The 23,426-nt window shown below is 40.6% G+C and overlaps 1 protein-coding gene across 1 annotated transcript in view; it reads left to right on the top strand.

Moving 5' to 3' along the window:
• LOC124285279 (multidrug resistance-associated protein 1-like) overlaps positions 1-22,156 on the top strand; it is a 32,057-nt gene extending 9,901 nt beyond the window's left edge. Inside the window, exons 9-28 of the mRNA XM_046721481.1 lie at positions 1,618-1,755; positions 2,433-2,579; positions 3,487-3,571; positions 4,833-4,899; positions 5,555-5,681; positions 6,049-6,225; positions 7,529-7,696; positions 7,810-7,996; positions 8,265-8,352; positions 9,825-9,945; positions 10,412-10,649; positions 11,734-12,044; positions 12,701-12,900; positions 13,937-14,063; positions 15,905-16,006; positions 16,731-16,877; positions 17,533-17,691; positions 19,938-20,104; positions 20,817-21,011; positions 21,769-22,156. Coding sequence (XP_046577437.1) covers positions 1,618-1,755; positions 2,433-2,579; positions 3,487-3,571; positions 4,833-4,899; positions 5,555-5,681; positions 6,049-6,225; positions 7,529-7,696; positions 7,810-7,996; positions 8,265-8,352; positions 9,825-9,945; positions 10,412-10,649; positions 11,734-12,044; positions 12,701-12,900; positions 13,937-14,063; positions 15,905-16,006; positions 16,731-16,877; positions 17,533-17,691; positions 19,938-20,104; positions 20,817-21,011; positions 21,769-21,883 — 3,066 coding nt within the window. The 3' untranslated portion in view covers positions 21,884-22,156. The remainder of the gene's footprint in view (positions 1-1,617; positions 1,756-2,432; positions 2,580-3,486; positions 3,572-4,832; positions 4,900-5,554; positions 5,682-6,048; positions 6,226-7,528; positions 7,697-7,809; positions 7,997-8,264; positions 8,353-9,824; positions 9,946-10,411; positions 10,650-11,733; positions 12,045-12,700; positions 12,901-13,936; positions 14,064-15,904; positions 16,007-16,730; positions 16,878-17,532; positions 17,692-19,937; positions 20,105-20,816; positions 21,012-21,768) is intronic.
• The last annotated feature ends 1,270 nt before the right edge of the window (positions 22,157-23,426 follow it).

Below are 23,426 nucleotides of genomic sequence, written 5' to 3'. Positions count from 1 at the left end.
TAAATAAAGTCGTAATCAATAAAGTCAAATTATATAAAACTGTCAACGAAGGGCATTAAAATAACTACAGGATCACAGATATTGATATAAAACTAGGATGAAAAACTAAAAACTATTAACTCTATAAGACAATACAATATAAAAACAGGCTATAGGTCGCCAACAACCGAAGGTAGATCACCATACTAGGGACCATGGGGACTTACAGTGTTTTATTAACACCATCCCTTCAGTCGCTGGCAATTGTAGGACAAGTTTAGCCGACAGTTTGAAATAACAAAAATACTACGTTTAAAAATCTGGTAAGTTTAAATTTAACTTTGAAAGTCGTTGGGACTTACGTATCAAATTCGCTAACTCACACCTTCACTTCTTCCCAATCATTCTCTGACTCACTGACTAACTCCTTCACTGATTGACTCACATTCTCACTCACTCACTCACTGACGGACTCATTCAATCACTCACTCCTTCACTGACAGACTCACTTACTCACACGCCCACTCCTTCACTAACTGACTGACTGGTTGCATGGTTGGTTTGTTGTTTAACGCCGTACTCGTGCACTATTCCAGCTATATGGCGGCGGTCTGTAAATAATCAAGTCTGGGTCGGACAATCAAATCATAAACAGCATGAGCATCGATCTACGCAATTCGTATATGATGACATGTGTCAACCAAGTCAGCGAGTCTGACCACCCGATCCCGTTAGTCACCTCTTACGACAAGCATGGGTTGCTGAAGACCAACTAAAGCCCAGATCTGACTGACTGACTCACTGGTACATCCTAAGTGCCAAGTTGTCCGACACCTAGCACTTGTGCTGGGTGCCTTAGGTTTGGAACCTCCCCATCTCTTGAGTGTAATCAGGAGAGTAAACTGGTTTGCTGCCAAGAACACATCCCTTCTGACATTCTGGATCATGCTGATGGCGATGTAATGGGGAGTCTACACATTCTCAGAAAGGTTCTTGGTCAGTTCGACAAGGCAGCGTGAATTAGTAGTAGGGACAACGGACCTGAGCTGATGATGAGCCTGACCAATCTGATTGTTTCTGGGTTCCGGGTTCACCGAATCCCCTTCCCTGCTTTTATATGTTTAATCTGTATAATATCAATGCTAAAACAATATGACATATACAATATATATCACATTTTTACCTTGCACATGGAACAGTATTACAGTTACATCATCACGTTTCATTATGATTTGACGTTAAAGCCCGAAATAATGCAGGTCTTAGAAGCTCACCCTGGACAACCCCACGAACAAAGTTAGTCGGCTCTGAATGTCTCAGAAACATGATTTAATATCAAGACAAACCCAGTACTACATGTGGGGCATGCTAATCATACAGTTGGGAATGAACACTGATCCTTCGACGTGGATAATAATGTGAAGCTCTTTTGTTGATTGTTTTGAACAATTGCCATTTCGAGTGTGTACTAGCTGTGGTTAAAACCTACGCTGATCACGCCAAAGGCCCAGGTTCGATTACAGACGTGGATGAAATGTGTGAAGACCATTTCTGGTCTCGCCTGCCGGGGGATTAAATATCGATAAAACGGAGTAAAACTATACTCACTCACCAATGAATAACGATCATTGCTTACAGATTCTCAAACTGTACGCCTGGGAACCCTCCTTCCAGGAGAAAATCACAGATGTTCGAGAGAAAGAACTTAAGGGTCTTTGGAAGATCTCAATACTTCATGCGCTGATGATGTTTGTTTTCATTGTGGCTCCATATCTAGTAAGTACATTCACGCTCTGTTTATTATTTAAATCACTTCAATGATAACAGTATTGAGCAGGGCCGAGACCATGTTTCGGTGCCCCTGGAATTAGTTTGGTCGCATGCTCAATAAATTTCTGTTGACGAGCGTTGATATATTTGATTTAAAAAAAACACGGAGGTGAGATTCTATTTCTCAACCAACATCATTTTGTATTTGTTTAGTTCGTAGACAGTATGTTCAGTATATTGAGTCTGAAATGGGCAGCTTAGCAGAGCCTGTTGCTTCGGGGCTTTTAAAGCCATTTAATTGTGCCATGGTCGTAAAATTCCAATGTAACGTTATATATTAGGAAAGGTCGTTGGTTTTACCCAACTATATCTCTCGTGAGGACCAACTTGGCATGGTGATTATATCACTCATCCTTATGTGAATTTAGATACAGTAAACTACGGTATAAGAAACTCTAATGTAAATGTACTTTAGTTCGTTATAACCGTAATTCGTTATATGCATAACGAACAAGATGTGCAGTGTCTGGGACAAGAAAATAAGTTCGTTATAACCGTATGTTCGTTATATGCGTCTTCGACATTTTGGGATAATATTATGTTCGCTGCAGAGGTATGGATTACCGGATGCCTATTCAGACACCGAATTCTGAATAAATAACATGGATATAATGTCATTTCAGGTGACCTTGGTGACCTTCCTGACGTATATCTACACAGCTGAAAGTCACTACCTCAGCCCAAAGACAGCCTTTGTGGCAGTAGCCCTCCTAAACAATCTTAGATTTGCGATGCTTGTCCTACCAGAAATAACAGCTGACTTTGTGAGGGTAGGTTGTGTTTTATACTTTTTAACACTGATCACAAAAACATTCTATATATGAAGGTCTAACTTCATAGGGTTCAGGTGGGGCAGATGGCTCAGCCAGGGAACAAAAATGGAAGGACGTTATTAATAAAACCGTGATATTATAGATAAAACGTGTCTATATTCATGACGTACATTGGTGAGTTGCAATTATTAGTCAACATATAGGTATTAACTGGCAGTATCTAAGACTTGCATCATCACCATTTCATTGTCATCGACGAACGCATTTTCATGAAACAGTCAGTACTGTAATGTGCCTTTGTGAAAGACGAAATCTATATATATATATATAAATATATATATATATATACGTGCACAATATATATAAAATATATATATATATATACGCGCACAAAATGTCCAAAATAGTACAGGTGTTCAGGCATAAATATTTCATAGATAAATAAAAACAGAATGCCTTTTTCTCCATCATGTTTCGTTCTTTACTCTTCAGGGAGATTGTAGCGGTTACAGTATCAGTATATGTGTGTGTGTGTGTGTGTGTGTGTGTGTGTGTGTGTGTGTGTGTGTGTGTGTGTGTGTGTGCGCGTGCGTGCGTGCGTGCGTGCGTGCGTGCGTGCGTGCGTGCGTCGCTCTTATTTACTCACTATAGTAACGTCCTCTTGCTCATTGTCGGTATCCGTGAAGATCCGGGTTAGATTTGGTTTCCAGCAGCCCATGCTTGTCGGGTGGTCAGACTCACTAACTTGGTTGACACATGGTATCGTATTTTAAATGCGCAGATCGATGCTCATGATGTTGATCACAGCCGCGGTATATAACTGGAATACGATCGGGTTTAAAAACAAACAAGCCTTGTCGGTTGAATTAGTCGTGTCCTATACATTTTATAACTTGTGTTACAGGCAAATGTTTCTGTGAAGAGGATTGAAAAGTATCTAAACAGCGGTGATTTAGATGTCAACAGTGTCCAGAGAGCGACCAGCCATGGTAAAAACCTTACCTCCATATGCTGTGTTTCATCAAAAGATAATTATCCTTAATGTATTTATTGTTTAGATATTCAACCTTATTATTTTACTCACAATAAGAGAGGGTTAAGCTGATGTAATTGTCCCATATTGGTGTGTTATTTCTTTAAATCTCCCTGATCTGAAACTGGGCCATTGAGTCACTTATGATTTTGAACAGCCCAAACCCGCAGTACACAAAATGCTATATAGTACGATGATATGTCCGACATACTTACACCCGTGAAGATCCGGGTAAGAATTGATCTTCAGTAACCCATGCTTGTCGTAATAGGCGACTAACGGGATTGGGTGGTCAGGCTTGCTGACCTGGTTGACACATGTCATCGTATCCTAATTGCTGTCGATCACTGGATTGTCTGGTCCAGACTCGATCATATACAAACCGTCGTCATATAGCTGGAATACTGCTGAGTGCGGCGTTAAACAACAACCCACTAACCGAGATACTTACGATGTGCTTAATGTCAAGATCAATTCAACCCTAGTAATTGTTCCGTCTTGGTGACTCTGGGAAAGACAATCCATCCCTCCATCCCCAGAACCCGTTAAGATCAGGGTTAGAATTTGTCTTCAGCAACCCATGCTTTGCTAACAGGATCGGGAGGTCAGGTTCGCTGACTTGGTTGACACATGTCATCATATCCCAGATCAATGCTTATGCTGTTGATCACTGAATTGCCTGGGCCAACTCGATTATTTACAGACCGCCGCCATATAGTTGGAATATTGCTGGGTGCGGCCCTATTCAATAAGAAAGTACACACCCGGAGCTGACTACAAGTCTGGCTTAGGTGGGTATGTGTTGTAGCGACCACATATAACCTTTTAGGGTCGGTGGGGTATCCTCCTGGTTAAAGCGTTCGAAGACCTGAAGACCCGGGTTCGATTCCCCACATGGGTACAATGTGTGAAGCCCATTTCTAGTGTCCCTCACAGTGATATTGCTGGAATGTTGCTAAAAGCGGCGTAAAACTAACGCATTCACTCACTCACATACATCTTTGCTCATACAGTCATGCGTTGGTTTGCCTATTTTCAATTATCGGACTATGGCGTAAAACGACATTCACTCACTTATTCTAACGCATGTAGAGACAATATAGTAGCGCGTCTCAGGAGGTGTGTTCATTTATTACCTGAATGGGATACCGCTTATACACGAAGAATCACGGATATATTCTATATCAAATATTGTTCTCGTTGATGTTCCTGTTCAGATACCGCAGTGTCTGTCACTGATGCTACTTTCGAATGGAACCAAGAGATGGGACCAGCTTTGACAGAGTAAGTATCTCAAACAGCGGAAACTCAAGCCAATGTGTCCGACATTATATCTCGATCATCGTAGTTCGAGATATTGAGTGCCAAACTGTTCGTTCTCCGGAAACTCGTTTGTCGTAAATGATCATCACACCGTGTAAAGACGCATATTGTTGAGATAGATTCACTTTAACGATGAGTTGACGACCATTGAAAACAACAAGTCCGGATTATATTCCCATGAAGCAACTGATGTGATATGCTCGATATTCGTAGTCGACGTTAAGACAGAAAAATGGAAATGCATTTACCTTCAACAATACAAATCATCATAAACAAATGTAAAATTCTGATGAACCCGAACGTCACGTGAGAGACCGCCATGGGCGCCTAGCAACCAGAGTTGCTCGGAGTCTAACAGGGTTATCACCCGGATCCTTATTCTTCGCATGCCCAGAGTCATTTGAAAGTCACACAGGCAATACCTCAGCCGCTGAGTGACGAACATGACCAGTTGATATCACCACCTTGTCCGGAACCAGATCCTAGAGGGTGTGGCGATCGGTGTCCAAATTACCCTTATTTCAGATAATGGATATATTTCAAGAATTTTCTGTACCTTGTCTTCAGCACCTGAAACAATATGCTATTTCCTCCAATTCTATATATCTTTTACCAGTATCAATCTGAATGTTAAGACTGGGCAGCTGGTGGCCGTTGTGGGTCAGGTTGGTGCGGGGAAATCGTCTCTCATCTCAGCAATGTTTGGTGAGATGCACAAACACAAAGGACGAGTGTGTCTTGAGGTATGGCTACCTGCATATAGTAAGTGAGAGAGTTTAGTTTTACGCCGCTTTTAACGATATTCCAGCAATATCAAGACGGAGGAATACAACAATGGGCTTTCTACCCCGTGAAGAGCGAACGCTTTGACCATTAGGCTACCCCACCGCCCCATGCATATAGGGAACAGGTTTCCACAATTGTAACAAACGTTTTGAAGCGAAGTAAAGTCGATTTTGATTTTTTTTTTCATTTATAACAGATTTTCTGTCCTCCTCAGAGATTCCAAATTTGATTCATAATACTTTGTCATTGTAAACATTATTTACTTAACTGCTGGAATTCTGATATTCTGAATGAAGTTCAAATGAAACATTACGCTACCAACAGGGAACAACTGCCTATGTACCTCAACAAGCCTGGATCCAGAACGACACCCTGCAGAACAACATCCTGTTCGGGAAGCCAATGAACAGACAGCGGTATAACGAGGTGGTTGAGTGCTGTGCCCTGACTCCAGACCTGGAGATGTTGCCGGGCGGGGACCTGACGGAAATAGGAGAGAGGGTACTGTATATTTACAAATATATATCCACTACAAGTCTGAGTTCTAAGGTTGTAATCAATGCAACGTACGCAACTGGGACATTGTATTTGATTCTATTAAACTTTATTCTACGTCTGCTTGGTCGATGTACAGTTGACAACGAACTTGCTAGGACTGGAAATATTAAAAACATTTTAGTACCCCATTGCACATTTTTGTATAAACTTTGGTTATCTTTTTGCCTTTGATTCAGCTGTGTCTTAAATTCGTTTCGACTTCCCACAAATGTTAACCCTCAATCCAACCAAAGGAAGCAAAAACATTCCCAGGATTTGAAGAAAACAAATGGGATGACAATACCATAAAGTCCTTGGATGACTGATAAAAAATGTTTCTGAGCCGAATGGCTTGTTATCAGACATACAACGCCAGTGCAAAAGAATAACCCGTCATGACTATCTTCGGAAACAAATTCTGTTTGGAAAAAATAGCTGTGAAAATTGTTATGAATGGATCACTGAACATCAGTGATGACACCAGGTGTTTGCGAAAAGGATAAGCATGTCCTGTCCTACCAGTAACATCTGTTATTCACTAAATTTTCCTAAAAATGTATGTTTGGCTTGACGCTACATAGCAGTAATCCTGCCATGCGACGGCATGAGCTGGACAATGATTTACATTTATATTAAATGTGTATTCTGTCCTATGATCTATTGGATTTTGATATACTGCTCTGAATTTGCAGCCTGTTTGTGCCTGTGTAAATGTTTAACCCCAACATTGGTAAGATGGTACATTTTCTTGTAAATTGTACAATAATTAATTTGAAGGAATTATTTTTTGCTAAAACTTATGTTACTAACACCGTTATCAAGCAAGCGAAGTTGAATAGATGATCAAATTGTATTCATTGGTTTCAGATAATATTTGCATTAAACATTAGGGAAAGCATATGGGAAAGTGGTCAGAATACCTGTATAACTCTGCTCTCGAAATGTCACCATGGCATCATAAGTTATTTTGCTATTTGTAAATGTTAGTGTGAAACAGTTGGGCAGAATAGACACAAGGAGTGCCGCAGCGTGGGAACAATTTAGAACAAAACGCCCTTCTTTCCTGAAAACGGTATCAACTTGAGTGGAGGACAGAAGCAGAGAGGGTCCCTAGCCAATGCTGTCTACTATGTCTTGTGTGTTGAATCCGTTTCCTATCTTGTCACCAGGGTATCAACTTGAGTGGAGGACAGAAGCAGAGAGGGTCCCTAGCCAGTGCTGTCTACTATGCCTTGTGTGTTGAATCCGTTTCCTATCTTGTCACCAGGGTATCAACTTGAGTGGAGGACAGAAGCAGAGAGTGTCTCTGGCCAGAGCTGTCTACAACGATGCTGACATATATCTGCTGGATGATCCGCTCAGTGCTGTCGATAGTCATGTGGGAAAACATATATTTGATAAGCTCATTTGTAGCAAGGGACTGCTTGGTAACAAGGTATTTTTTCGATAGCCTTCCATATCTGTAAATATGTTAAACGTCTTTATTGGTCAGATTTACTGAATGGATATTCTTGTCTCAGTAAAACGAAGTTTGTATGATTTACATAGACCCGCGTCTTGGTCACTCATGGCATTCACTGGCTCCCAGAGGTGGACTCCATCCTTGTGATGACCAGTGGTCAGATATCAGAGACAGGGACGTATGAGGAGCTGCTCCAACATAACGGACCCTTTGCCCAGTTCCTGCAAAATTACCTCCTTGACAGCAAGGATGACAATGATGATGATCCAGAAGGTAAGGCCATATCAACCACTTGGACTACAAAAACACCCAAATCCTATGTTGTGTTAATCCTAGCTCACTCGTCATTCATAACTTATTTAGTGTAACGCTCCCCATGTTAGAATATATTTTATATTTCCTTGATGTCTCAATCTTTGGCTAAAAACACTATAAAAGTATGTTTCCATTAATTTTTGCTTGGTATGTTATGTCGATGGTTATATTCGGTTATTATGTTGGTTGTAAGCAAATTGTCTTCTAAAATAACCTTCCTGCTCAGAGTTGGAGATGAAGCGCAAGGTGCTTCAAAGACTCGAGTCTGTAACATCAGAAGAGGATACTGAAGGTGGAGCAAGAAGAGCTCGGATGTGAGTAGATCATTGACGTGGGACCAGAAAACGAATTTGCTGGAACTCGAAGTTTTAATACACACTCGTCACACATTTCTTATTATTACCCACGTGGTCAACGTATGGGTAGTTGCATACGAATCTTGTAAGTCACACGAGTGTCGTATCGCGTTGACCTGTGTGGTAACGACTTGACCTGAGATTCTAACTATTTGATTGGATAACCGATGACCTCTCAATTAGGGCACGTTGTGACGGAACTACTTTTTCATTCATAACAAACACGTGAATTCATTCATTATACAATTTATATGCATTGTGAGAACGTAAACATTGCAAACGTTGCCGTATCGGTGTTTAATTGTGAGTCGAACTGAGACATGTATGCGTCGCAAAACATAAACGCAAAGTTTCCACAAGTGAGGTTAGCCGAGTGAAGCAAATGCAAACTAAGAAACGGGGTGCTACGGAGTAGTTTAATGTAGGATGCTGTACCAGGCGATGACAACTGACATGCATCGTGACGTCGGTTACCAAGGGGGCAGACGAGCAAGGCGTAGTGACATCATTACAGAGTGACGTCATGCAAAACGTGTACTACAGAACAACATTATTCCGCAACCTCTTGAAGAAACCGGTTTCGGTTTGAAACCATAACTATGCCAAAACTACGCTATTTTGTCAATTTAATGCATGTAAGAAGTGGGTAATAAATAAAATACCACACTCGGTAACATAACATACGAATTATACGAACCTCGCTTTCGCTCGGTCAGATACCATAGGAAGGACACTCGTTTCGTATAATTCGTATGTTATGAGACCTCGTGTAGTATTCTCTATTTACGCTTTGGTTCTCTGTTCGACTTTGGTTCCCATCTATATCTGTGATCTTATGATGATGGTGATCCTGAAAACAATGCAACTGTCTATATTGAGAACATACCGAAGAGTTTGTGGATTGCCATTAGCTTTCCCTTTGAACAGACCTACTCAGAAACATAGTAGTGAAAACCACGCGCTGTACATATTAGGCGGGGCGATGGGGTAGCCTAGTTGTTAAAGCGTTCGCTCGTCACGCCGAAGACCCGGGTTCGATTCCCCACATGTGTGAAGCCATTTCTGGTGTCCCCCGCCGTGATATTGCTGGAATATTTCTAAAAGCGGCGTAAAAACCATACTCACTCACTCGTATACAAGGCATGATACTATTCTTTTTGGCAGTAAAATATGCGAAAAGGGATCGATATTGTAATGAATTTTGTGGGATTTTTCAACCAGAAATATTAATAAAATGGATTCAAGGATACGAGAGGCAACTTACGCACATAAAACCTACATTTAAAACACTTACGTGCAAACACTGTTCCTTCGAAAATTGGGTTACTGTATGAGATTGCGAAGCAATGGAAAGGCATATCGATTACGCCTAAATAAATTAAGATCTGTTATGAACGATGTAGAACTTGTTGGATAACTGTATATTGTAGCAAATCACTCACAGAATCACTGGAGAAGAGCCATGAAATGAAGAAAGGAAAAATGGCTATAAAGGAGGATGTTACACAAGAAAGCAAGTTGGTGGAGGAGGAGAAGGTTGAGGAAGGGAAGGTGAGTCTGAATCATTGATTTATTAAATAAGAAATTCGCCACCTGCGAAGCATGTCGAGGCTCATGGTGAGAAGCAGTCAACAGCAAAGTGAGTGAGTGATTTTAGTTTTAGGAATATTCCAGCTATATGGCGGCTAAACAGCAAAGGATGTTGGACATAATTTCAATGTCAGTGTTAATTTCTTAAACTCTGGGTAATTCAGAAGGCTGAAATGTTTGGGAGTCTACACATTCTCCGAAACGTTCTTGGTGCATAGCGTATTTGGAGTTTTATTCACTGTCTGGGCTGAGCGTTGATGAGGGACAAGGGACCTCAGCTGATGTTGAGGCTAACCAGCCTGACTGTGCCAGGACGACCCGAAACCTCCTTCCTGTATATTAATATCTTAATTTCTAAATGATAATGATGTTGTTGGTGGTGATGATGATGATGATGATGATGATGATGATGATGATCCTTGTCAAGGTACCATGGCGTGTGTATGGTCTCTATGCCCGAGCAGTTGGAGTTGGCTTCGTGATATTTGGTTTCCTTCTATACGTCCTCTACCAAGCTGCGTCAGTAACGTCTAGCATATGGTTGAGTCAGTGGACGGACAGCCCTGACCTCAGCAACCTGACGCTCTATCCTGCAAACAGCTCCCAGAGGCTTGACAAGAACAACTATTACCTTGGAATTTACGGAGCGTTCGGTGTGTTGCAAGGTAAATATACACCCAACTCACCTCAGTATTGGTCAGTTGTCTCCCTTGATAGAAGGTCAAGTAAAGCTTTCAATATTCAGAGGCATACGACCAGAGCCCCGACAATCTGACCTATTCTCCATACAGCTCCCAAATACTTCACCTGTTCGGTTTAAGTACTAGATATAGTGTCGGACATATGGTGGTGTATATACCACTACGATAGTGGCCAACAGTCTCCATTTGACTGTAAATGTCACAGTCAAGAGCATAAAGCTCAGACTGACCAGAGAAGGGGATCGATTACCTTAACTCGGGTTATGAATTCAACACATGAATATGGTGAGCAAATATATCAGTTAATAGGGATGAATCTGTGTTAAGAAACAGTCACAAGCCTGGATTGGATCATCACTGACATCTGCGGAGTGGTCAGACTAAACGTTTTATGAAAAGTCTTTTAGATTCAAATATATATTTAGTCGAACTAGCCTCAAGATACATGCATTCGAGGTACAGGTTATTTGAACTATTTGAAAGATTCCAACCTCGAGTGATGGTACCATCAGAGGAAACAATTACTGCAGGTGCCAAAAGGGAAGTATGACCCTACGTTCATCTCCCGAGTGAGTTCATCTGTTGTCACTGTGGCAAAAATCACCACTCTAGGGATATCCTCATATTATTCCAATGGTTAACATGATTCCAAAGTAGGATCTGAAGTGTAAAAACTGCAATGACAAATGTAAATTTCAGAAACTTATTATTTCTAAAACAATCATTTGTGCAAACATATTTTCATCTGTCTGGCATTTTTGTTACATAAATCTGATTTTTTTAAAGAAATGTCATAAACTCATTCTGTGCATCTAGTCCTCAATGTAAACTACGTAAAGTATTACTTCAAACTATCTCATCAAGATCTTCCCAGCGATGTTAATCATCATCTATCAGAACTCCATCAGTAATTTCAAGTTCGGATAATACACTACACCGTGGAGGAAAAAAGGAACATAATATCATTATGCACTTTCTCATATTTAGACTAACGCACAAGTCACCCTGTTATACGCAGTTATATGTAGGCCTGACGTCACACTTCCAGCTGCGGCCATGCTGACCTTCACCTTCATGTGGGGTTTCCGGTGTGTTCACGCGGCACGTGTTCTCCACAGCGGAATGCTGGCAAATGTACTGAAAGCGCCCATGTCCTTCTTTGACACAACACCAACGGGTCGGATCGCCAACAGGTTCTCTCAGGACATTGAAGCTATTGACACACGCATATCCCACGTGATAGAAGTTGTATTTAACACGTTGCTGATGGTACTCAGCTGTGTGATTGTCATCAGCTACAGCACACCGATATTCCTGGCCGTCGTTGTCCCGCTCTTCATCCTCTACTACTTCATCCTGGTACGCTGAGTGAGTGAGTGAGTTTAGTTTTACGCCTCACTCAGCAATATCCCAGCTATTTGGCGGCGGTCTGTAAATAATCGAGTCTGGATGCATGATCATCGATCAAAGCAATTGGGAACCGATGACATGTGTCAACGCAGTCAGCGAGCCTGACCACCCGATCCCGTTAGTCGCCTCTTACGACAAGCATGGGTTACTGAAGACCAATTCCAACCCGGATCTTCACGTGTTGGTAGGCAGAGAACATCCTCAGCACTCTGGGGCCAATATTACTTGCGTATCGATTTTCCTTTTCTCGAAATAAATGTCAGTTAAAGCTGGAATTAAACCCATCTTAAAATGGGTATTATAGGTCACATAAATTAAAGACAACACAATTTTTAATTTAAAGTTCTGTCAATGTTTTTAGTCTCTCTAATTGACCCACTTTGTAGTTGTTCATTATTGAAAGTGGTTACATTCGTCAGGGGACCAGAACGGAGTGATGTTGTTCTTTAGGTAATTCAGTATTATCCGATTTGGCTTCATCTTGATGACTGGTTAAAAATACGATCCGAGTTAGGTGTTAGGGGTATTAAGTCATCCCTATGTTGTTAATTATGTTTTGAATGGGCTATGTAACCACAGACATTACTTCACTCACATATAAACAGGTGTTCTACATCGGCACATCACGGCAGCTTAAACGGATTGAGTCTAAGACCCGTTCCCCTATATACAGCCATTTTGGGGAGACACTATCGGGGGCAAGCGTCATCCGGGCATTTAAAGCACAGTCCAGATTTATCAAGGCATCAGAGGACAGAGTAGACAAGAACCAGCGCTTTAGCTACTATTCTTTTTCGGCTCAGCGGTAGGTTATTTCAACAAACATGAAGGTAATATGCACACTTGAAACGTCAGTTCAGACTCATCATTGATGATCATTTCATTTGCTTCTCATGAGAAGGAATAACGTTATTGTGGCAACATGAAGTTAGACACGGATAGGGGATTGGGGATTCGAATCCCGAACGTGAACAAAAAATTCAGATTCGGAATTCGAATCCCCAATCCCGAATCCGTTTCTAACTTCATGTTGCTCGTAATTGTGACCTTTGTTCATCCCAGTTGATGACATATTTTCACGAAAACGTGAAACGATATTTAATATTGAGTACTTGAAGGAATCTTACACCTATTTGAACAATGTTCCAGTTAAAACATGGAGCGTCAGCTTAATAACACTCAAAACCAGGCTTAGGAGCTTGATAACTTGCAAGAAAACCCTTTCCATATCCATAAGGAACCCCTGCCAAAAGAAGAGTAGAAACACAGGATGACTGGAACGGTGCTAACTAACCAGGGCCCCGTTTCACAAAGCTCTCGTGGGCCTAAGATCTCGTAACATAGGGAGTACAAATGCTACGAGAAACGTTACGAGATCTTAGGCTTACGAGAGTTTTGTGAAACGGGGCCAAGGTCCCCGATCCACAAAGCGTTCGTAAAGTTACGATCTGTCGTAGTAACTCTATATTTAATCATTGGCTTACGAATGTCGTAGCGCTAAGAACGCTTTGTGGATCGGGGTCCTGGGCCCCGGTCCAGAAAGCGTTCGTGATGTGACGACCTATGATAGATAGTACAAATCTACACTATGTCATTGGCTTACGAATGACGGAGTGCTACTTTTTTGGATAGGGTCCCTGATACATAAGCACGGTAAATCTCGGAATCAAACCTACGATCATCGAAGACAGCTCTTCTCGTCGAAATTTCTACAACGGGGTCATTTGTATACCCGGAAAAAGCTTATGATAGCTAATACATTCAATTAATCTGGTAGTCTTGACATGGAGCTACTATTTTTCTAACTACGATGATTTCACAACATACAATTTTATCCACAGATGGCTTGCGTTTCGTCTAGAGCTGATGGGCAATGTCATAGTGCTCGCCGCCTCCATGTTTGCTGTGGCGTCACGTGACTCTCTCTCAGGAGGCATTGTGGGTCTGTCGGTGTCATATGCTTTGCAGGTATTCAAATTCATCGAAAGGGTATAATATGTTCGTTAGAAGAGTATCAGAACATGTTTTTGATAAGAAAATGAAACATGTCAGTCTCGAAACAAGAGTTCGCATGACTTGTTAGGGAGGAGATCTGATTATTTAAAGCAAATGCCAACATAACGCTAATATAACTTGTAGCATGTTACAGTGAAATAAGTACCTGGACTACTCTCTCATTGTGTTGGTCATTTCTATGCGACAACTTTGCAAAAGACATCATTATTTTTGCTCTGTACTTATTGATAAAATACCGTCTTCATCTCAAAATAATTTATACGTTACTCCAAAACATAGACATTGATGTTATTTTTTTTACTGAGCGAGTTAAAATGTAAAACTTTGGTATTCTAACGTAATCAGTAAGGAAATAGTACTCTTCCCAATGAAATATTCACTCGAGGAATAAGCACCTCATTTGACAGATACCAAATAGCCTCTGTGTTATATTTTCAAATGGCATACAACATTGCGATAAAAGAGGCATGGATGTAGGAGATTCAACACTCAAAGCAAAAGTATTCAACATTCTTGACATCTTACTTAATTACTTAATTCATTAAATGATAATAAATATAAAATGGCTTTACCGATCGAGAAGTCGTCTAACTAAGTCGTCTAAGACCAAAAAACATTAAGACAGACAAAATGTGTTTTGGTGTTCAAACATGTTACACGACAATTAGTTTCATCTCCCTTAAAACGATTGCACATATCAAAATAGGGAATCAAAAAAAGCAGACAAGAAAATTATGAAATACAGAGACAATCAGTTATCTTGTATATAAAGAAAGCCTACGCAAGAGGATTAGGCTATAGCTTTTGCATCATTATAGACAGAAAATAGGAAGTTTGGGTCTTGGGCTTGATAAATGCGCATCGATTGAATTTTGTTGAGTTCCAATGGAGTGGAGTTCTGACACCCATTATACACTCATCGTTAAACGGTAGCGTGTGATATAAACAGACAGAAACACACGTATTTCTGGAGGCAATGACAATTAATGGCATGGTAATAAAGGTTACATAAATAGTTAACGGACCCGTTAAGATCTGGATTGAAAGGCGGTCTTCGGGGACCCTTCTGAAGATCAATTTTAACCCAGGGCCCTTATTCTCGAAACGTTCGTAGCCCTAAGAATTCTTAACTTTGATCGTAGCCAATGTGTTAAGAATGGGCTTAAGAAGTTCGTAGGGCTACGAACGTTTCGAGAATAGCTAGCCAGATCTTCAGGGTATATATAATGAAATATTCTATTAGAGCATTTCCAAAATCAGATTCAGTGATAGATAGAGAATCTCACCCAAGTGTCTACTGATATCAATTATATCAACACGAGTTGATAAAGTGACAAATATCCGAGGCTTGCCGATGATAAATATCATGTTTTCTTTTATCAACGAGTGTTGATATGTTTGATATCAGAAGACACGAGGGGGATTCTATTTATCATAAAAAATCACTCTTCATTAGTTTTCAATGAAAAAAGTACATCTCTGAACACGGCACTGCCATAGCATTGTGACGTCATCAAATTTTGATGTCACAGCACTGTTAGTCATGTACATGGCACTGTACAATTTCTACTGTCAAAACGATATTTCCTAGGAGATATCACACAAGCAATATCTCCAGTGGAACATAGTTTTGGATGATAGCGTAAGTTTCGTTTAACGTCACTGTTAGGTGTTTCAAAGGTGTTTCATTCCTGGTAGGCTAGGAAAGCCCGAAGCGGTGGCAATCCCCTGACACCCACGAGCATCAGTAAGGAAAATTAAGTATAGGTTTTAACACATGTTTCTGTTCTTAGATAACTGGCAACCTCAACTGGCTGGTGCGAATGGTATCTGACGTGGAGACCCAAGTGGTGTCGGTAGAGAGGGTGGACCAGTACAGTCACATAGAGTCCGAGGTATGCAATGCCTGGGGAAGCAAACTTTAGTCTGCGATTTTAATCAAATTTGAGAAAGACTCCGGAGAATAGATTTCTCGAAAGAACCTGAGTTCGATTTTGGACACAAACTGAGTAAAGAAATTGAGTTTGATAAGGAAATTACTTAGCATTTTTTTGTAAACCAATATGGCTCTGATTAACGAGCAAAGACGCCTTTGGGTGAACCGCGAATCCACGTTGTCAAGGAAATCACTTAACAGACACAACCCTGTCACCCGAGGAACTCTTTGTACGGTTCTGTTTCCATTTGCTTTCGAGAAACTTTAACAGTGAATGAGTTAAGCCTAAAAACGCATTTCAGTAACTCGAGGTCACGATGTTGTTGACATACGGGCTATATTTTCTGGGAATCTGCGGCACGAATCCAGTGCCTGCGGATCCTGCCCGCGGCACCCAATCCTTTGATATCCTTTGCCTCTAATCTTATTTTACTGCATTATCAACAGCATAATCAAGCCGTTTAATGGTCGTAAATGTCTATGATAAAATACACAAAACAATCAATAGATAATTCAAGAATCGCGTGGTATAGTGAGCTATTTCTGTGCCGTAATGTGTAACTACATACCATATCCAGTATTCTTTGATTGGAAACAATAGACCCCTTTGCTCCAGCATGTCCAACAGTTCAGCTGAGAATGACAAAGACAAGCCGAAGATTAAACCTCTTTTTCCTTACAAGGCCGAGTGGAGCCTACCCGACCGACGGCAAGATGCCGGATGGCCGCAGCAGGGTGTTGTGAGGTTCCTGGACTATTCCACCCGGTACAGACAGGGACTGGACCTGGTTCTTAAGGGGATAACCTGTACTGTCAACTCCGGGGAGAAGGTGGGTGTGGTTCATAGTCTCCTTGTTCATGTGGTAAAATAGATGAGATAGTCATTAAGATAACCAGGAAAAGGTGGGATATGATGAATGACTGCCTACACTTGAAGATCCTCATGAAAGCGCTGCCCACACTTCAGGTCTGCGTGGCGATGTTCGTTCGACTGGAGTAAAATGTTCCTGTATTTTGTGCCCATGAAGATCCCGATATTGGTCTTCACCAACCCATGCTTGTCGTACGAACGGGATCGACTAACGGGATCGGGTGGCCAGGCTCACTGACTTGGTTGACACATGTCATCATATCCCAAACTGCGCAGTTTGATGGCCATGCTGTTAATCACCTTATTGTGTTGTCCAGAGTCGATTTTTACACAAAGCCGCCAAAACATTTGAATACTGCTGAGTGCGACGTTATTCAACAACCAACCAATCCTATATTACTCAAGGTAGACAAATTAACAAACAATTTTTGCACTTTTTTGTCTCTGATGTTCCTGGCAGAAGTAGAACTAATATCTTACAATGGACAAGTGTCAATATTTCATGCAGTTAATAATGATCGCTTGTTGGCATGATTTCACATGCTTTACATAAAAATAACTGCAGTGTTTCAAGACCTGAAGTAAGTAATGTAGTTCATTGGGTTGCATCCCAGGTCGGTATCGTGGGCAGGACGGGAGCTGGGAAATCTTCTCTGACTCTGTCCCTGTTCCGGCTGATAGAAGCTGCAGGCGGGGAGATCAACATAGATGGCGTTGACGTCAGTACACTCGGACTGCATGACCTCAGGAGCAAACTCACCATTCTACCTCAGGTAGGCCTGCATGACCTCAGGAACAAACTCACCATACTACCTCAGGTGATTCCTGTTACAGACAGACGGACAGACAGACAGACACTTTACATGTATTCGGTAATATACGGCCTTATGGCCCATTACAGTTAGTATATAATGTATTTATAATGTCACGTGAGCACAAATTAAAGTAATTGTCTGGCAATAAATATATGTTTTAACAATGTTGCAACTGCATGTATAACAAGAGGATTTTGAGGGTTTAATAAATTTACCATTAACATATTGCTTTTATGGACATGTTTGATATGTGGAAGATATTTCTCTCTCAGATCTTTATATTTATCACAAACTAATAATAAATGAAATTCATCGTCAATAAAGCCCAATTTACAGTTTGCACATTTCATTAGATCAATATCGTCCTGTTTATGCCTTCTAGAAAAATTGACATTAAAATTGTGAAGGGAAAGTCTAAATTTACACATGACTCTTATCAAATGCTTATTTTCTAATGATGTCAAATATTTGTCTGGTTCTATAGCTGACTTAATCGAATTATAATGACATAAAAAGGATGAAGATGACATACTTTTGTGCCAGATTAGATAATACATATCTTGTAATCTTTGTTTTAATGAAAATAGAAATAACTCTTCATCACCAAAGTCTTGCGCAATCCAAACAAAATACCCACAAGTAAAAAGCAAAGATCTAACATTTGAAACCCATTTACAACTGGTCTTACCGTTATCATCAAGAGTTTTTAATAAGTTATAGCATTGATGAGGATATCGTTGTCGTTCCATCTTTACTAACTTACACCAATATTTAACCACACTAACTTGGCTGAGAATGAAAAGAGGGTAACGCCCTGTATCGCCTAAAATGGCCTTATTTGAAGCAAACTTCCCAACCCATAAAGAGCGTGTAAAATAAGATGATTGAACTTTCTCTATTGCCTCATTATACTTAGTGCCCCATATCTCTGCACCATATAACAAAATCGGTGCAATTTTACCATCAAAACTAGAACATGCTGTAGAAGATGGAACATTTACCAGTTTTTAAAAAAAATGTATATACTGGAATAACCGCTTTAAAGGCTTGACATGCTAATTGTTTACAAGATACTGACCATGATAATCTAGAAGATATAACTAGTCCTAAATATTTATAATATGTCTCAATTTCTAAAGGAACATATGCCCAGTGTTCGTGTTTAGCAATTTTACCTCCATTTCTGAATACAATGACATTTGTATTTGTTAGTTAACTTCTGAACCCCATTTCTTGCAAAAGGAAGACAGTACATTTAAATGTTTCTACAGGCCATAAACAGTATATGAACATATGATAACATCATCAGCAAAACGAAGTATCATTAAATCAACAATATCCTGTGTCACAAATACACCATAACTACACTCATTATATACTTCTGTTACACGTTCATTAATGAAAAAGATAAATATGGCTGGGCTTAATGTGCAACCCTGTCTCACACCACTAGAAGTGGAAAAACTTTCTGTCCTACCAGATGAACTTTTAACACAAGTCTTTACAGAAGAATACATATTTCTAATGACATTAAATAATTTACCATTCCTGTTACCAACATTTCCGTCATGGTTGTTGTCAGAAGGTGACCGAGCGTATATGATGGCAATAAGCTTGTGAAGGGGGTCATAACAAGTACATGAACTAACAGTTCCTAACACATACATTCTGCATAATCTAGGTGGAGTTGCTTGATAAAAAGAACCACACTAGCTCAAGTCAGATGCTGGTGTCGCCTTATGTCATTCATGGCAACCCGTTAGTTGGAAGCATTTCCAAATGTTTCCCTCATGTTTTCGTGGTTGTTGTACACCTGTTTATGACCCGTAAAGATCCAGGTTAGAATTGGTCTTCAGCAACCCATGCTTGCCGCAAGAGGCGACTAACCCTTATCGGGTGGTCAGATTCTCTGACTTGGTTAACACTTGTCATCGTATCCAAATAGCGTAGATCGATGATCATGATGTTGATCACTGGATATCGATCGTCTGGTCCAGACTCGATTATTTACAGACTGCCACCATGTAGACGGAATGTTGCTGAGGGCGGTAACAAACAAACAAAGCAAAGTCTTTCAAGGAAACTCTTCTGTCTTCGTAGATGGATTTTTATCTATGGTTTCTTGGTATTATTTCAGAAAATATAGTACATCATGTATTAGCCAAAGTCATGGCTTTTTCAGACCGTGACATCTTTGTTTTCAGGACCCTGTATTGTTCGCGGGAAGTCTGAGAGGCAATGTTGATCCTTTCAACCAGTACACGGACAGAGATATCTGGCGGGCACTGGAACACGCGCATCTCAAGAAGTTTGTGGAGACGCTTCCTGAAGGCTTAGAACATGAGTGCAGCGAAGGAGGAGACAATATGAGGTTGGAAATACCACATACTTACAGAACTCTGCTGATTAACTAGAGACAGACAGAGACTTACAGATAAAGTGAGTCATGCCGGAAAAGACCGGGTTCGATTCTTCAAATCCGTCGCTTTTAGTAATATTCCAACACGGCTGGGGACACCAGAAATGAACTTCACACGTTGTACCCAAATGGGGAATCGAAACCTGGTCTTCGGCGTGACGGGCGAATGCTCTTACCACCAGGCTACTATACCCCACCGCCCCCTTACAAACAGAGAAGACTGGCATACAGACATACATGATACACAGACAATGTAGAGTTGAAGCATATATCGCATGTCGTTTTATACGTCACATATTAGCCCAGTCGCTAAGCCACCTCAATTCTCTCGAGTTGTGTCGTTTGTGAATTGCTGAAATCTATGATTGTCTGTCCGTGTTAGCCCGAAATATGTTTCAAGGTTTGTCAAGGTTTGCTTGAAGGTTTCACCGAAGAAGTAAACTTCAAAAACCTGCATCGCATCAGACTTTCCTCCAGCATCAAGCTGGCGTCCTTGCAAAACTGTTTAAAGCGTCGTTGGATCAAACTTACTCTTACCAGCTAGCACACATGGCTACCTTACCGTTTTTGATGTGCATTTCGTGGAATACCTAAAGATTTGTAGAATGGAAATTGGTTTGGTTGATCATACACTAGTTTCTAAAATATACTCTCATGTTTCCAGTGTTGGTCAGCGACAACTCCTCTGTCTCGCCAGGGCGCTTTTAAAGAAGACCAAGGTTCTTGTTCTGGACGAGGCTACTGCCGCCGTTGACATGGAAACAGATGACCTGATCCAGCAGACAATCAGGTCAGAGTTCAAGGACTGCACGGTGCTGACCATCGCCCACAGACTCAACACCATCATGGACTACGACAGGTGACACGAAAATCTTATTTCGTTCATATACACTGTTCATAAAATAGAAACGAATAGGTGATATGAATCTTATTTCGTTCACATACATTGATCATAAGATAGAAACGAATAGGTGATTTTGAGAATATTGGATTCATGTAGCTGCGGAAAAAACAATACAAGTATATTGTTTCTTTCCAAAACGTCATGTTTGTGTGATTTTAAACAGCTTCAGCGCAAAAACCATACTTCTGCAGCGCTACATTCCATACACCAAGTGCATACTCGAAGCGCATACAAACAGACAGTTCATTATTACCCCGGATAACCCAAGCTGCCAGTGATGCGCTAGAAGTTTATAGTCACGTGTCTAATCCCACCGGGTACCCATTTTCTGCTGGGTGAACAGAGGTATGTTTGAACAAACTCACTTGCCTTAAGTGAGACCACATGTATCACATGTGCTTTGTTGTGGGGCAGGACTGAAGTGCTAGAAACTTTCAGGAGTCAAGCTGCCGAACACGGTCACCCATCCAAGAGCCTTCAGCGCCCAACGTTGCTAAAGTTCACCTGATTTGTGACGTAAACACTTTGCACTCCTCACACCACCTCAAGAAATTACATGGAAAAATTGTTCTTAAACTAACGCAATACATTCTTCTAAGAATGGCTTATGCGTTTCTTGAAGTGTGTACATTTGTTTATTATTTATGAACTGTATTCTTGTATCTACGTCATCATGTAATCATAGATGTATTTATTTATCTTTGATACTTAGGATCCTGGTCCTTGACAATGGCTGTGTGTGTGAGTTTGACACACCCTCCTCCCTGCTGCAACAGCCCAACAGCATCTTCTTCAACATGGCCAAAGCTGCAGGATTAGCCTCTTAGTACGAAAACGGCCTTATAGGCTTGATGTTGTGTGATAATAAAACACTGCCAAATAAAAGGAACAAAACAAGGTTCCATACACATGAATAACACTAAGGAAAACATGGACTGGTCATTCAGTTAGAATGCTTAAGCTTTTGTCATCAGATTCAGCAGCGGAGGCATGACACATTCTTGAAAATTTTGTCCCAGCCAATTGCATTATTGAATCGTCGTGTGATTCGTTGCTTGAAAGAAATAACAGCAATAAAAGACACCTCCTGTTTTCTTGAAGCTGTCTCTTCTTTTTATGCACTCGTATGTTTATCTCGATAACGCTCTGTCTCAAACCTTACATACTTGACATACTGTTTGTCTCGAATCTGAAAATGCAACACACTGTTTTTCTCGAACCAAGAACTATTATTTATAATTAAACGGACATATACATGCTATCAGATGGTGCGTTCATAGACAATCTTAATATAAAGTCGGGTAGTTATAATATAATTATAAAGTCGAGAAACATATGAAAGGGACACAAGATCTTTTCATAATCAACCCGTGAAGATCCGGGTTAGAAATGGTCTTCAGCAACCCATGCTTGTTGTAAGTGGCGAAGAGACACAAACACATGCAGAGGCACGCCAAATATCCACCTTACGGGAACGGGAACATGACCATTGGAAAGGTCAGAAAAAATCACAATTAGTTTACATTCCGAAGTGTAAACATCAATACACAGACAATATGGTGCGCGCAAGATGCTCCTGTCCCCTAATTTCAAAAAGATTATATCCATCAGGTACTGAAGAATTTATTATATTCTTTTTGGGGACGGTGGGGTAGCCTAGTGGTTAAAGCGCCCGCACTTCACGCTGAGGACCCGGGTTCGATTCCCCACATGTGTGAAGCCAATTGTGTCTCCCGCCGTGATATTACTGGAATATTGCTAAAAGCTTCGTAAAAATAAACTCATTCACATTATTTTCTGAACGCAAATGCCACTGGGCCATACGTAACATCGAATCTACATCGTTTTGGTTGTTTATCCACCAGTCTAGGTGGTTGACACTTTGAAGATCGTTCCTATCTTGAAACTGATTCTCGCTCCACAACCTTATTGTGACGGGCGCACCAGATATGAACTGAACATGATGTACCCAACAGAAGAAGGTTCAAACCAGGGTCCTCGATGACACGAGCGGACGCTTTAACCAGTAGGCTATCTCTACCCAGCGTTCGAAATATCTATTAGCTCGCTGGCCACATACTAACTATTGTGAATAGGGCCAGTAATATATATTCAAAGCTATCCCGACTGGCTATCTGAAAACCCAGATATTTTTTTCTTTATGTAATGAACATGAATGTGTAGAAGTCAATTATTAAAGTTGTAAAGTCCGTCCGCAAAAGTTTCGTGAAAATCTTAGTTTTTGTGGCTGTTTGATTTATAATGTTTCCAAGGGACGACAATAACTTACCATCTTCAATTACCAATCATCTTACCAATTGTGACCGATGTACATTTTGATATTGATATTTTGCAGGGTTAGTGAAGTAT

This window comes from Haliotis rubra, unplaced genomic scaffold (assembly GCF_003918875.1).
Source record: "Haliotis rubra isolate DU_JTF1 unplaced genomic scaffold, ASM391887v1 Scf357, whole genome shotgun sequence".
Lineage (NCBI taxonomy): Eukaryota > Metazoa > Mollusca > Gastropoda > Lepetellida > Haliotidae > Haliotis > Haliotis rubra.
Note: the sequence above shows the minus strand (reverse complement) of the source record. Positions and strands in the feature narration are given on the sequence as shown.